The sequence below is a fragment of the Orycteropus afer genome, unplaced genomic scaffold (genome assembly GCF_000298275.1).
Source record: "Orycteropus afer afer isolate SDZICR_OR568_19922 unplaced genomic scaffold, OryAfe1.0 scaffold00052, whole genome shotgun sequence".
Classification (NCBI taxonomy): Eukaryota; Metazoa; Chordata; class Mammalia; order Tubulidentata; family Orycteropodidae; genus Orycteropus; species Orycteropus afer.
In genome coordinates this window covers 4,328,817-4,344,169 of record NW_006921639.1, presented here as the reverse complement: position 1 = coordinate 4,344,169, position 15,353 = coordinate 4,328,817, and the positions used below count along the sequence as shown (strand labels likewise).

The 15,353-nt window shown below is 46.4% G+C and overlaps 1 protein-coding gene across 1 annotated transcript in view; it reads left to right on the top strand.

Moving 5' to 3' along the window:
• Window positions 1-321: 321 nt before the first annotated feature.
• DRGX (dorsal root ganglia homeobox) overlaps window positions 322-15,353 on the top strand; it is a 36,462-nt gene continuing 21,430 nt past the window's right edge. The window contains exons 1-5 of the mRNA XM_007938609.2: window positions 322-355; window positions 5,199-5,296; window positions 6,179-6,280; window positions 9,473-9,651; window positions 9,731-9,843. Of these exons, the coding sequence (XP_007936800.1) occupies window positions 322-355; window positions 5,199-5,296; window positions 6,179-6,280; window positions 9,473-9,651; window positions 9,731-9,843 (526 nt within the window). The remainder of the gene's footprint in view (window positions 356-5,198; window positions 5,297-6,178; window positions 6,281-9,472; window positions 9,652-9,730; window positions 9,844-15,353) is intronic.

Sequence of the window (15,353 nt, the reverse complement as noted above, 5' to 3'; positions counted from 1 at the left end):
CACAAGAGTTTGGTGTCTAGTGAGGGTGAGAGCATCGCTAGCAGGGAGGTGGCCGGACCAGAGGAGTTGCCCCGCGGGGGTCTCGGCTTGCGACGACACTGTCAACTCCCATCTTGTCCCCGCAGCAGGCTGAGGACATTGGAAGAGGTTTTTCCAGGGGATGAGCGCCTGGTGCGCTCCGGGGCCGGGCTGGGGCGCAGGGAGAGGGAGATTTAGGCTCTGTCGCTGTTTGCTTTGCAGCCAGGCCAGAGCTGCGCGCGCCTGTCGGTTCCACAACCATCTTCCAGAGACCCAGCTGTCCAGCGGACCCGGCCGTCGGCGATGTTTTATTTTCACTGTCCGCCACAGCTAGAGGGTGAGTAAGTGCCGCGCCCGGGGCCAACCAGTCTCTGGGTCGCTCCACTAGGCTGATGCTGGCTAGAGAGCTCATGCGGCAGCAGGACTGGAGGGTGGTTGGGTTCTCAATCCACGAGGGACGCAGCCTCGGGGTGGTGAGTAGGGGCACCCTGGCCCCCTCCCCACACCTCCTCCAGCCTCCGCCGTGTCACCACCTGCCTCCCACCTCCCTCCCCGCCTGGGCCGGGGCGGCCCCAGGCTACGCGCGTCGCGGGACCCGCTGGGTGCTCCGAGCACAGATGCTGGTGTCACGCCTTTAATCGGGGCTCTCCCGCCCAGGGGGCCACATCAATCTTTCACGGGGTTTTGCTAACATCACAGAAAGCCAAGACGGTCTCAGGAGGTGGCCTGCTGAGTCCTGGGCGCGACTAAGAGACAGGAACGACTCATTCCTGGGCTGTTCTTGCTAGGGGCGGAGAGCGAGACTGCTCAGGCCGCGCCTGGCGATTTTGCACCACAAAACGGTTCATCCCCAGGTACCGCCTTGGAGCCCCAGGAGCTGGTGTGTCTTTCCCATCACCTGCGCGGATGCTCCTCTGTGCCTGGCTTTGCTTTTGACCTCAAATAACTTTTAACTTCCAAGGGAGAGCCCCAAGGCCAGAGTTGATGCCTTTGAAGGTCTCCAGGCCTTAGAAATTTCTCCTTAAGAGTCCTGGTGTGGTCCCTGAATGTTAAGTAGGGATGAGGTGGTGGGAAGGAGGCAGCTTAGACCTCTGGTGCAGCCAACCCTCCACACGGAGAGGGGGTTAGTATTGGCAGGTGACTGTAGCAGCTGCAGACACTGACTCTTTAACACATCTTCCTCTGTCTGGGTGTTTTGTTTTGTGGTGGATGCAACACCAGGACTTTGGGAACCTATTCCTTTCATTTATTTGTGGCATGGGGGAATTTTGGAGGCAAAGAAATCGAGAGAGACATGGATCAGCAAAAAGGATGTGAGAAGCCCGATCATCATGCTCCTTGCAGCAGCAACCTTGCTTCAGCTGGCAAGCACCAGCACAGGGATTTTAGAAAGTCTATTTTTTCCCATGATATATCTTAAGAGTTCAGCAGGGTTTTCTAAAAGGAGGCTAGTGACGATTGGTGTTAAAGCCTTGCAGCCCTGGAAATATTTCTAAGGAAAGGTCAGGCACTTATCTGAACTTCACCACCTTTGGCCTCCAAGACCCAGACAAGTGAGTTTTATGAGCAGGGAGGAGAGGTACATCTCAGCTAATGTATCCCAGGATGGAGGGGCTATCTGCTGGAATGCAGGGTGAGCCTTCTCTGTGCTTCTGTCTGGAATGGTTGCCTGAGTGGCCCATTTTCTGGTCAAAGTGGTGCAGGCAGAGGTTTGGGCACTTAGCAGGTAGCAGGTTTCTTAGGTGTCTTAAAGTGAAGGCCCTGGAGCTCCCAGGAGTTACTTAGGGAGAACCTGACCAGCCTGTCAGAGCCCCAGGGCACTGAGCTGCTTGCTCCTTTCAGTTCAGCCTATTGAGTATCTTCCATCCTCACCCCCTGTGCACATCCCCACCTTGGCATTGATTCTGATTGATATGACCAGAAGGAAAGGAGATGGGTCTTCAAGAACCTTTTTATCCCTTTACAGATGAGTTTCTCTGCCCCTTTGCATAATACAGTGTTTATTTCAGTTTAATGTTGTTGGTGATCTGCTGCAGACAGTAAGGCTGAGAGCAGAGTTTGGACTATGATATCTCATGATAGCCTGTTATTAATACAGAGAAGAAAGCAAAGCAGGAGTCATAATCTCAACCCTTAGATAATGTTGCTTGTATGAAATTAAAAACCAAGACATACATCTGCTTAGGAAATTCCAACAGTAAACTTCTACATTGAAAATTGAACTCTTCCTTCTCCACCTCTTCACCTCTTTTTCTAAAGGTGCTCACTATTGTTGGATTCTTTTGATTCCTTCACAAGAAAAGAACATGCTTACTATCATAGAAGGATTTTTCTCCCTGTAGGTTACATATTTTTTACACTGAAAGCATACTGCATCATCATTCTGTACTTTGCTTTTTTCACTAGATAATACATCTTGGGGATGTTTCCATGTGAACTCACACACTGCTTTCTTTTAAACAGCTGTGTAGTATTCTAGTATGTGCTGTACAGAAAGTGCCTACTTATGGGCACCTAGGTTGCTTATAGTTTTTGTGTCTTTTCTGTTACAGTGTTGCCAGGAACGTCCTTGTCTCTCTATTTTGGCACATTTATATAAGTACATCCATACACTGCATACAGTTTTTGACAGATATTATCAGATTACTCTCCAAAAATATGGCACCAATTGACGCTTCTACTAATGGTGGATGGGAGTGCACATTTTACTAAATTCTTATCTGCTCTGGGTGTCCTAATGTGCTCCATTTTATTTTCAAGATGGTGAAAATAGTATTTTGTTGATGTTTTGTTTAATTATCAGAGAGGATTAGCATTTTCATAATATTATCAACCATTACACTTATTTATTTATTTAGATTATTATTTTTTTAAAATTGTGATTTGTGTGAAAGTTTACAGAGTAAAATTCATTTTCCACATAGCAGTTTGTACACATTTTGTTTCATGACACTGACTCCAATCCCCATGATGTAATAGCTCTCTTTTACTTCCTCCCTCTGGTTACCCTTTCCTGTGTGTCCTTTCCTAGGCATTCCTGCCCCCTGAGCTGTCTCCCTGTGCAAATACTGCCCTTCTGGTCTCCAGTGGTTGATTGTTCTAAGGAGTGTATCTGTTGTTGTTGTTGTTGTTGTTATGTGCCATCAAGTCGGACCCAACTCATAGCGACCCCTCCTTGGGTTTCCGAGACAGTATCACTACGGAAGTAGATTGCCCCATCTTCCTTCCGAGGAGTGGCTGGTGGATTTGAAACCGCCAGCCTTCTGGTTAGCAGTCAAGTGCCTTAGCCACTATGCTACCAGAGCTCCTAAGGAGTGTACCTACCTGGTGTAAATATTCACCTTAGGCACCTTCAACCATTACATTTGTTTTAAAGTAAAAAGCCTATTCTTATTTTTTCCTCAATTTTATATTAGGTTGGTTATCTTTTTTTCTTGTTAATTTGATGAGCTATCAGTCTTCTTCTGGATGAAATCAGACATGCAGTGTTTCACTTAAAGATATTTTATGTGTTTATATGGATATGTTGTGAAAAAATTTGGGCCAACAACATGTAAGTTAGAGGATTGGGAGCAACTGTGATTGGAGAGCCTGGGAGATTGCATTCTGATGGCCCTCACTAGCCATATTTTTGTTTCAAAAGGAAACAATTTGGTTTCCTGCAAAATAATGGCAGTGAGATTGCTTTGAGGCTTTCCCTTTTAAGTTTTCAATGAGCTGGAGAGAACTATTTGTAACTAAGTGTTGAAAGAAGAATGTGATTTGATTAGGAAGATGGAGGAGGATGGCTTTGGCAGAGAGTAGGGTGTTGTGGCAAAGGATGTGGCCCTGAAGAGTAAAATAATAATTAGGAGGGACTCTGTTTAGTAGATAGAATTTTAGAAAGCCCAAAGGACTTTGCTTTTCTAGTATTAAGGTCCTTTTGAGGGACATTGTTTGCATGGGTTTGCTTGTAAGTTCCCAAAGCTGAAAGTGCAGTGATTCTGAGAACAGAGCCCATGGCAGGTAAAGCATTCACTGGTTAATGGAAACTTGCTCATTTGTTTTCCTAAGAAGCCATTGTGGACTATCAAGTAAACAGTGCACATTTGGAAAATGATCTGAATGCACGTTTGGGGCTGGCTTTATAGCAAGCTTTGGAGGCTGCCAGGGAGGACAATGCCTTTCTTTGCTAGGGAAGGGGGAGCTGTCTGTCCTTTATAAAGCCTGACCAGAGGGTGGGATGTCCTCTGAGAACCGCCCCATCTAAGTCTGCTTGGAATTCAGGACAGCTGCAATTGGTGCACATCTTTTGTTAATTGACATCTATATAACAAATCCACTATGGTGCTGATGAGCTGTGACGAATGGTAATTAATATTCATTTATAAACTTCTTACCTCGTCACATCCTGCAGTTCTAGGAGGAAAGTGCCACAGACACTCTTGGTGTTTCCTTTGCTTCTCTACCCTCCCCCACCCCTAGCCTTTAATCTTTGTTGCTTATAGAAATAAGGGAAAGTGGTCTCATAGGTTAGCCAAAGACATAGAAGCTCATATTAAAAGAGGATGAGATAAAGGAGCATTGGGTAGGAGCATAGCTGGGAGCCAGAGGGCAGATGAAGGCTCCACCTCAAGCCAGTGACCCTTCCTGTCTCAGAGTCCAGAATTTCACAAAAAGTGACCACTTTGGGGCTTAAGGCCATCACCCTCCCTATGAATTAGGCACAATCAGGCCTAAAGCCAAAGATTTTTGGGAGAGAGTGAAAGAGAGAGAGAGAGGGAGAGAGAACACGAAAGAAATAAAAAGAAGGGGTTTAATAAGAGAAGGAGTCTCTGGGTGGTACAAATGGTTAATGTGCTTGGTTGCTAGCTGAAAGGCTGGAGGTTCCAGTCTACCCAGAGACACCTCAGAAGAAAGGCCTGGCAATCTATTTCTGAAAAATCAGCCACTGAAAACCCTGTGGACTACAGTTCTACTTTGACATAGTTAGGGTCACAGGAGTTGAAATCCACTCTACAGCAACTGGTTGCTTATAATAGGAGCAGAGAAAGAAATTTTAGAATGGAAAGGGCTGGGTAAGCTGGAGGGGGCTGTGGTTGGAGCCCTCTTGAATGCATGCATGGCCTAGCCCCTGTGAGGAAGCTGTGTGGGGGACTGGGGAGGCCCCTGCTTAGGCTGACCCAGTTTGTTCCCAGTAGGCACTGCATCCTTTGGCAACCACTCCCCAGGGGACTTTGATGATGGGTTTTTGCGCAGAAAACAGCGCCGGAACCGAACAACGTTCACTCTTCAGCAGGTAATAACTCTAATACCCTTCTGACAACAAGCTACTTTCGCCTTACAAAAAAAAGAAAAAAAAATTGGAGGTTGAGGAACTCTTATGTTTTAAAATATGGCCAACTGATTATGTTAACTGGATCTCTCTGTTTTCTTGATAAATGTATGTGTCAAGGAATCTGTTTGAGAGGAGAGCAGATGACCATACGACTTGCCTCAGTTTTATAATTTGGGGAACATTTCCAAATCAACAATTTAATTTAAACCTCACGATAACCCTATGAGGAAGGTAGGTCAGACACTCTTATCCCTAGTAGACAGATGAGAAAACTGGGGCCCAAGAATTGAATGACTTGTATAAGGCGTTTTCACCAATGAGTGGAAGAATGACATGGAGAACCCTGAGATTACTGAACCAGGGCTCTTTCCCTTAGATCAGCATCTGTCCTATTTCCAGAGCAAACTGGAGCAATTGTGAGGATGACCCAATGTTGCCAAAGAGGTTTCTGTGGGACTGACACAGTGAGGGCACCTGCAAGTTATTTCTATTCTCCTCCACCCTACAGTGAAAGTGTGGTGAATTACTCTAATTCATAATGTTATCCTTAGATTTGTGATTCCTATAAATGTATTCAAATGTAAATGCATATGACTACTTACTCCTCTCTTATTTCTGGTTCTTTGGAGAGCGCTGAGGTTGTTAGTAACGTTGTAGCTTCTAAGTCATCCGCGGTTGAAATTTTAATTCTGCGGCATCTTTTCAAATAGCTTTCCTTGATCCCCTTCCTATATTTGATTGTGAAACTGCTTCCTTACCACTCATAGCACATTTGAAATATGCATCTCCTTCCCCTTACCAAACCACAGACTCTCACCAGTAAATATTTTTTCCTTTTACCAGCTGGAAGCTCTTGAAGCAGTTTTTGCCCAAACGCACTATCCAGATGTCTTCACCAGAGAAGAGCTAGCCATGAAAATAAACCTCACAGAAGCTAGAGTGCAGGTAAACATTCTTTTTAATTATTTAACTCTCTAATATTAAAACTGGCAAACTTTTTTTTTTTTTTTTTTTTTGACATCATGACTGCAGAGTGCACATTTGGCCAAAGAAAGCAAATGAAGACTATCTGTCATTTTCATGATGCACTTTAATAACATCAACATAATGTGGAATATTAGATTAGGTTGATTAATCGGTCATTCATAATTAACTAGTGATAATGTTCTACACTAATTTGTCCGCGTCTCTAAGGTACTAAATTACATCAATGCACATCCATTTCCTTGCTTTGGAAGAAAAAAAAAAAAGAGCTGAGATGCTATTCTCAAAGCAGCTCTGACCGCTCTGGGGTAAGGCCGGTCAATGCAGAGAACTGAGTTTTCAGATGGGAAGCAGGGTTAGGAGCTGTTTTCCAGAAATTGCATCATGGCCAACTTTTCCTCAGTATGCGGACGGTTTCAGTGAAGTGGATCTAAAGAACATGTGCAATTTAAAAATCTTTAAGCGGCAACAGCACAAGGGCAGGCCCTCAAGATGAGCCTGGCCCACAGTGACCGTATCGAAGCAGGCTTTCTTTTTAGAAGCTACACGGTGATTATGTTTAAGTGCACAAACCCGTTGAGCCCAGCAGATGTGCCCAAGCTCTGGAGGAAACGATTCACAGCGCTGCCTCTCCGGGCGAGCTATTCTTTGAGCACAATTATATATTCATTTTATTTATGGGGCTTCCTCCATGCTGTTTCTGTTTTTATTTATTTATTTTTTTACGTAGGGGCTTGGGGTTAAGACTATGCAAAGATCTAATTGTAGGAAATATAATAGTTTGCTTTCGGTTCCCCTGGGTCATGTTAGTATCTCTTAAAAACCAATGGCTGAAGAGAGATAATGGAATTCTGAGCAGTAAATTGGGGGTTGTAAACAAATTATTTCCCCTATAATCAGATTATGTGATCCTGATTATTAAATCTGAACATGAATCATTGGTCATAGGCAGGCAAATTAAACTGATTATTATTTGGAAATGAAAATCTCCTTTGGCCAGGACAATGTCTATCCTTTCTTTTTTTAATGCCAGCTTGCCAATAGCTGCCTAAAGACTGAACTGCAAATTGAGATAAATGACACAATTATTGAGCATTCAGAAGTGGAAGATCATAACTTCTCCCTGAAAGGTGCAAGGGTGAGATAGGGGTGGTGACAATTAAAGTGGGGAATTGTTGTTCAGGCCGTTGTTGGCTATTATGCAAACAGACAATGGCTGTGAAGCATTTGTTTAGTGAGCTTCTGTGTGGGGACATAGGCTTTGGTGGCGGGAAGGGAGATGTGTTTACATTTATACCCCTTGCTCATTCAAATATGATTAATGTTCTATAAAGCAGGGTCTTAATCGAAGCTGATGTTGTCAAACAATAACTAAATAGGGAAATAAACGACTCCATCATGCTCCTTCCTCAGAAGCAGGCGAACTGTCAGTGCAAAGTCATTAGAATATGATAATGAAAAATAGCTCAATTAAATGTTGTTATAGCTGTGACCTTCATTCAATTAAGACACAAGAAAGTGTCTGCATTTTGCTTTGCATTTAACTGCCCTAAATTTAGAATATAGATAAAATCATTATTCAGTGGTTGCTGATATGTGCAATTAAAAGCCAACTAAATTAAAAAAGAAAAAGACCCAGTTAAAGGAGAATGAAAATGAAGAAGTGGGGTGGGCTTAGCCTAGGGACCCAGGTTTTCACCAGGGCCAACATGTCGACTGCCAGGGGAGGAGGAGGAAGAGAGGAGTGCCTGAGGGAATAGGAAGGAAGACTAGCCAAGCCTTTTTTTTTTTTTAAAGCCAAGAATCATCTCCTAGGAGTAGAAGGGAGAGGTTTTACTGGATGGAGTAAAGAACAGCAGGATTTTACTGACCTCTGGGAAGACCTTGGAGCTGGGCTGGGCTGCCTGCCCCCCCGAGGTTGCACTTCTGCACAGGCAGTTTTAGTTTCCAAGGCTTGAAGAATTTGACACTAGCCTCTGAGAAGGTACTTAGGCCAGGTGTATCATCAGTTGCGTCCTAATCTGAGGATGATGGAGATGGTACCACTGACTAATGTTTATTGAGTGATTGATTGCTGAGGGCTGTGTTCAGTGCTTTGCATCATCATCTTCCTACATCATCTTCCTAACAATGCTTATTTATTATCTATTATCTATTATCACTAAGCAGTTTGGATTACAGTTCCTAGTTGGGACACTGGGTTTCAAATTCTGGAGCTGCTACTTACCACCTGATGACCTTGGGCAAGTTAATTAACTCTCTGTGCTTAATTTTTCATCTGTAAAATGGGGACAATAGAAATACCTACTTTATAGGGTTGCAGTAGGTTTACACAGGTCTGGAATTCTAGTATCTATGTTTCTAGTAGATGCACTGGACTGATGGTCATGAACTTGTCATAATGTATAATTGGATGCTTTCAGGATTAAATCACAGGTGTGATGCTTGACACATAACAAGAGAGTGCTCAGCTAAAGCGTGCTGGAAGAGTGAAAGAGTATTTTTGATGAGGAAGCCCTAGGGCAATGTTTTCCAAAGTGGTTTGACCATGACCCCATTTCACATCATATAATATACTTGGTGGTACAGTGGTTAAAGTGCTTGGCTGCTAACTGAGGGTTGGTAGTTTGAACCCACCAGCAGCTCCACAGAAGAAAGATGTGACAGCCTGCTCCTGTAAAGATTACAGCCTTGGAAACCCTATGGGACAGTTCTACTCTGTCCTATAGGGTTGTTATGAATTGGAATTGATGCCATGGTAAAGTTTTTTTTTTTTTGTGTGTGTGTGTGTGTGTTTAATCTACTAGTGTGAAAATCAATAAGGAAAGTTTTCATGAGATAGAATAGTTTTACTCCTCCTATGATCAATGCATTTAGATACTTTCTGTTACTTAATATTTCTTGTTTTTAAAAATTACTGCTAGGGTCTTCAAAACTGATTTTCTGGCCCATCAATAGGTCAGAAATTACAGTTCCAAGAGCCCTACTTTGGGAGGCCTTTTGGAGTGAAGAGGTTTCCCCCACTGCACACCTCCCTTCAAGGTGCTGCACGAATCCTGGGCAAGGGGTCAAAGACATTTGTTTTGGATTCTAGTTGCCTTCTCTTGTCTGATTTCTGCATCTGTTGGGTATGTGTTACCACTGGGAATTCAGGTTTGGTTCCAGAACCGAAGGGCCAAGTGGAGGAAAACAGAGCGAGGGGCTTCAGACCAGGAGCCTGGTGCCAAGGAGCCCATGGCGGAGGTAACTCCCTCACCGGTGAGAAACATCAACTCCCCGCCCCCTGGGGACCAGGCTCGGACGAAGAAGGACACATTGGAGGCCCAGCAGAGGTGAGGCCAGCCTGGGGAGTCTATGGGCAGTGTCCAGACGATGGATCAAGGACTCAGTGTGATTTTCTTTCTCTGCCAGCCTGGGGCGAACAGTTGGTCCCACGGGACCTTTCTTCCCCTCCTGCTTGCCAGGAACCCTCCTGAATACAGCCACATATGCCCAGGCCTTGTCACATGTTGCCTCCCTGAAAGGTAAGTTTGGACCAGCTGGTAGGAGGGGCTGGGCATGATGGAGATGGTCATCTGACTGTCCTACTTCCTGTGTAAGGGTTACATCTCTGGACAGTGCAGCCTTCTTCCTCCCACTGTACAACTCGAGTTAAAGACTGCATTGATTTTCACATACCAGATTGCATTTAACTTTACATGGCCTGGTGATGTAGGTGAAAATAGAAAACATGGCTTCACTTGACCAAATGTTTTGTTCAAGAGGCAGTTGTTTCAAAAACTGCCACTCTCCTTCTTCACAAAGTCCTTCCTCTCACTGGTAACAGTTTTAAGTACTATGCAGCAGCTCCTGGTGAGGCTATGAGGGCCAATTGTCTCTGGTTGTACGTTGTCTCCACATTTTCAGCTTGCCCATTTGCCTTCCCCAAAGACTCCCAATGTCAGGGGTCTGAGCTGTTAGGTTGGTGGTTTTCCAAGATTTGCTGTCTTCTCTGTGCCTATTGCTGTTTGAAGGATAGAAATGTTTAGGGACTTTTTGCCAGGCCCACCTTGTGAAGCTGTCCTCTGGGGATTTCTGGGGAGCCCCACTGGATGATTGAGCCCATCCAGTTCTCCCAAGCCCATTCTTCCTGTGGCTAGGAATAGGCTGCACCCCAGGTTGGCTTGGAGGAGTGGGTGCTCCACATGGGGCCTATCTGTCACCGGGATCTAGGAGGTGGGGGTACAGGTGCAGCTATAAGCATTTTCTCTGAGTAAACAAACTAGAAGTTTCTTGTGACATAGGCAATGAGATTGGCATACTCCTGCTTGTCCTGTGTGAGGGCCTGAGGTCTTCCTGCCTTCAAGGGGTTCCCTACAGCAGGTGGGCATACATACGTGGGGCGGGGGTGTGTGTGTGGTGGCAATCTGCTTTGCAAATGTGATTTCCTGAGTCAGAATGAGAACCTGATGGGTCATCCAGGGGCCTGGCATGTCCAGGATGAAGGATGCAAGGGGACAGCATATGCTGAGTGCCAGGAGAAGGCAGAGGGTGTTGTGGTAGGACCAGAGCTGGAAGGCCCTGAATGCCCGGTTCCTGGCTTCGGACTTTCCATAGTAGAAGGTGGGGCCTCTGGACTTGGCCTCCCCAGAGCTGGAGCCACTTGTGAGCTATCAGGGGAGCTGAAGGAATCTCCCTGCTCTATAAGCTCCATGGGCAGCCAGGCTCAGCCAGCCCAGACCCCACACCCCTTCCTTCATCTCCACGGTTCAGTTGCTTAGACAGAGGCTAGGTAGAGCCACACGGAATGGCCTCACGATAAAAATCTCAGGACACAGTGGGTTGATGGGCACTACAGAGGTGTGTCATCCTGTAAGGAGATGATCAGTGGATTTCTGTATCACCTGAGGTTGCCAGTTTTGGCAAAGGAGGAATATCAGCATTCGCCATCCAAGCCTGCAGCCCCAGTTCCTAAGAGTAACAGCCTCTTCTATAAACATCTTCTGCTCGCCCTACTCCAGCCCTATGATATCATTGTGGTGGGAGCACATAGATGGAAGCCTGCAAGTGCTGAAAGAAGGACTGGGCCATATTGCCATGCAGGGTAGGCAGGAAAACAGCTATGGTTGGGAGCAGGGGTGGCAGAAAAACAAAGCAAAACCCAAACCCACTGCCACTGAGTCAGATCTGACTCATAGCAACCCCTCCTTGGGTGTCCAAGGCAGTGTCGCTACGGAAGTAGACTGCCCAACCTTCCTTCCGAGGAGTGGCTGGTTAGCAATCAAATGCTTTAGGCACTATGCCACTAGAGGCAGTGCATAAATGGTAGATAGAGGTGGGACCAAACTACATCTCCTAATGCCCTTTGCACTTGATGCTCCCAGCTCAGGACCATCCAAGAAGGCAGAGCCCTTTTTTCTTTTCCTTTCAATCCCCGCCCCTTCCCTAAGCCTTTCTGGCTATTTCAACCCCTGTGCCTGCCTTGCTGGGAATCAGACTATCTTTTGATGCTGACTTGGCTGCCATGGCCTCAGGGTGTGTGAGACCCTGCAGAAGTGGCTGAAACCCCAAGTGTGCTTACCGAAGCATGGACACATCTTTGTGTGTTGTGTGAGGCCACTTTGACAGTCAGGGGGACAAGACTTGTTTTAGAGCTTATGATACTCTCAGATGTTTCCAGACCAGGTGGGTGCTGGCCATGAGTAAAGTGAGCATGTGCGGGAATTGGCTCCGCTTCCTCAATTAAAAACGAATTCTTGCTCATTTGTCTTGAAACACACGGCCCTCTTGGCCTATCTGATGTTCCCACTTTTGACAGGGGCATGGGTGAGGGATATAATTCTCTTAATAAGAAACAGTCATGCAAGGAGTGATTCCAGCAGGCCACCTGGGATTCAGGTAGGCAGAGGCAGGGACAGTATGCTGTGGAAGCCTCTGCCCATCTTAGGGGCCAGTTGTTGCTCAACTCAGCAGACTGTGGCCAAGTGGAGTGAGGATGCAGTGTTGCCGGATTGCCTGACTTTTAAGAGAAGCTGATAATCTGGGTTTTTATTGGGAATAATCCCATTTTTAAAATGCCCCCTCAAAGTCTTTGGTTTAAACTGGTAAGTCTAGGGTCAGATGCAGCCTGGCCTGCCGTTCTGTGAGCTCCACTAGAACGGTGAGTGAGGGAGCTTCGGCTTTCCCACCCTATTCTTGCTTTCTGCCTTCTCCTCCCACTTGCTCCTCCTCAACACTGTTCTGCTTGGCCTCCCTGGCCTAGTCCCTCCCTCAGCTCATCCTGACACCCTGACCTCATGGCCTCCTGGAGCAGTTGGCTTCTTAGTTTCTGGCAAACTAATGTTGGAAGAGAGAGGAACAATTATTGGAAAGCTCCTCTATTCTCTGTAAGGTGAGCTCAGGCCGCAGTCTTACTGAATCCACAAGGCAGCCCAGTGAATTTCATTCAGAGAAGGAGGTCCAGAATTGCATTGCTAGTAAGTGCAGCTGGGATCTCTGAGCTAGTGGCTGACAATGGTTGGGGTCTCTGTATGTTGTTCTAAGTGACCTGACCTGTATGGGCATTTCTGCAGGGGAGGCACTCTGTGCTGGCAATCTCTGGGGCTGCCTCTGAGCCAGCTGGGCCAGCCCAAGGGAGGTGCTGGGGGACTAGACCCTGCCTCAGTTCCTGGGGGGAAAAGGGTGTGCCTGGCTGTGAACGCGCGGTTTTGGTGTGGAACCCATGGGTTGGGACCAGGTTGAATTTGTCACCATGTAGCTCACTCCCTTTCCAAGGGCACAGCTTGGTCTAGGCCCCAGAGAGGAGTGACATCTTCAAGGGCAGGGGCTCCCTTCCTTCCCTGCACCTGGGGGCAGCCACCTCTCTCTCTCTCTCTCTCTGGTCTGGATTCTGCTTTCCTGGGGCTGCTGGCCAACAAGAGGATAGCCTCAGCTTTCTGGGGGGAGTATCACCCATGCCAGTGCCAGAAGGCATCTGATTGACCTAAGCCAACCCTCCTGTTACAGATGGGAAACTGAGGCCATGTGCTCAAACATTACTTACTTAGCTAGGCCTTCCGTTTAAGGTCTAGGCACTTGCCATGGGATCCTGATGGCCTCCCTCTTTGTCTTGCATCCAGAGCATTCATTCATTTCTCTGGATAAGTACCTGCTGGTGGAGAGAACAAAAAAGGTACTTGGACCCACACCCTTCTACCCAGCAAACAGGACGGCAATGAGTCCACTTGGGCAGGAGCCCTGAGCAAGAGTCTGTATTCACCAAGTTTACCAGAGTCCTGGACCAATGTGAACTGGGTCCTTGGTGCCTTCCAGCCCAGCCATCCCAGCCCACTTGTCCAGGATTGTGGAAACTTGCAAATGATACAGAAGAAATGAATCAAAACTGATTGCAGCTCCCAGATCCAAACTAGAGCTTCTATTGTCTTTCCTAGGAATGGTGGTCCAAGTGGGGAACATTAACTTGAAGAAAGCAAGGGTCTGAAGTTCTGGTCCAGCCCTTCTACCACTTTGGGCATTGCTCCCCTATGACTCTAGACCAGAGCCTGGGATGTGGAGCAAAGGCTGCCCTATGCAGCCTCCCAAGCAAGACTGGAGAGGGAGGGCAGGTGCTCAGTGCTCTAGAGTTGAATTGGACAGATGAAGGACCCCGATTAATGGTTCCAGAGCTCATGTCTGAGGTGTGTTATGTATTATACATCTAAAGACTATCAGTTTGAGGTGCTCAACAAATGCTTTCATTATTAGTCCTGTTCTTTCCTTCTCAACACCTGGGTCCTAGTCAACTTTAAAGGACTAATGAAAAGAATACTTTCCCCAAGCTTCTCTTGTGTCTCTGAACTTTATTGCTGCTTAATTAATAGTCTCTATTTCCTTGCTGTCCCCATTGCTGTAATTTTTGGCAATATTGGGATTTTTTTTTCTGTTCCTCCAGGATTTCCTGCTCAGAGCACCCATTCCCTCCTGGGACTTTACCTGGGCAATGCACTTTGCCCTTAGGGATGCTTAGAGAGTATTGGGCAGGCAGGTAGGCTGGGCCCATTGTTTGTTTTATGATTGGGTGTTTCTGGCAAACTCAAATAAACAGGCAGCAGGACCCAACCTCACGCCGGGATGTTTTGCATAACAATAGTGCGCTCAGAGAAAAATCCTTTTCAACACAAGGAATTTTCTTGCCTTGCCTTACTGGCCAGCCTAGAGTTCACAATTCATTAATGCAGAGGAGATTATTAATGGTTGGGGGAAGTGCTGGGGTTTGTTCTGGGGAAGTGCTGGCCGCAGGACAGGCAGGCATGGCTGAGAGGTCCAAGAGCCACAGGCAGCCAGGCTCTCTCTGGTGCACTTAGCTGGCTCCCTCTAACCTGTGATTCTCATGCTGGGTATGAGGTGGAGATAATTACAGCTGCCAGGGGAGAGCTTTCATGATGCACTCTGTTCCCCTCCATAGGCTAACAACCTGCTCCCCCATACTGGAACGTACACTGATAGGTATTCAGTGCTAACTGAAAGGTTGGAGGTTGGAGGCAGAAAAGTCCTGGCTATTTTCTCTGGTAGCATAGTGCCTAAGGAGCTCTGGTAAGCATAGTGCCTAAGGCACTTGACTGCTAACCAGAAGGCTGGTGGTTCAAACCCACCAGCCACTCCTCGGAAGGAAGGTTGGGCAATTTACTTCCGTAGTGATACCGCCTCAGAAACCCAAGGAGGGGTCACTATGAGTCCGGTCTGACTTGATGGCATATAACAACAACAACAAAAAAAACAACATTTGCTCCCATAAAGATTTCAGCCTAGGAAACTCTATGAGGCCACTCTACTCTGTCCTATAGGGTCACATGAGTTGAAACCAACTTAACAGCACACAACATGTAAGTACTACGCAGGTCAAGAAATCAGACCTTGCTGGACTCCCACATGCCTGACAACATCATGTCTCTCCTTCCCTTCCATCTCTTTTCCTACCTCAAATTAAACCCCTATGCTGATGTTTAAGACTTCCACCTAAGAAGGCATTCTGAAACACTATAGTTTAGTCTTGACTTTAAAAAAACTTTATATATAT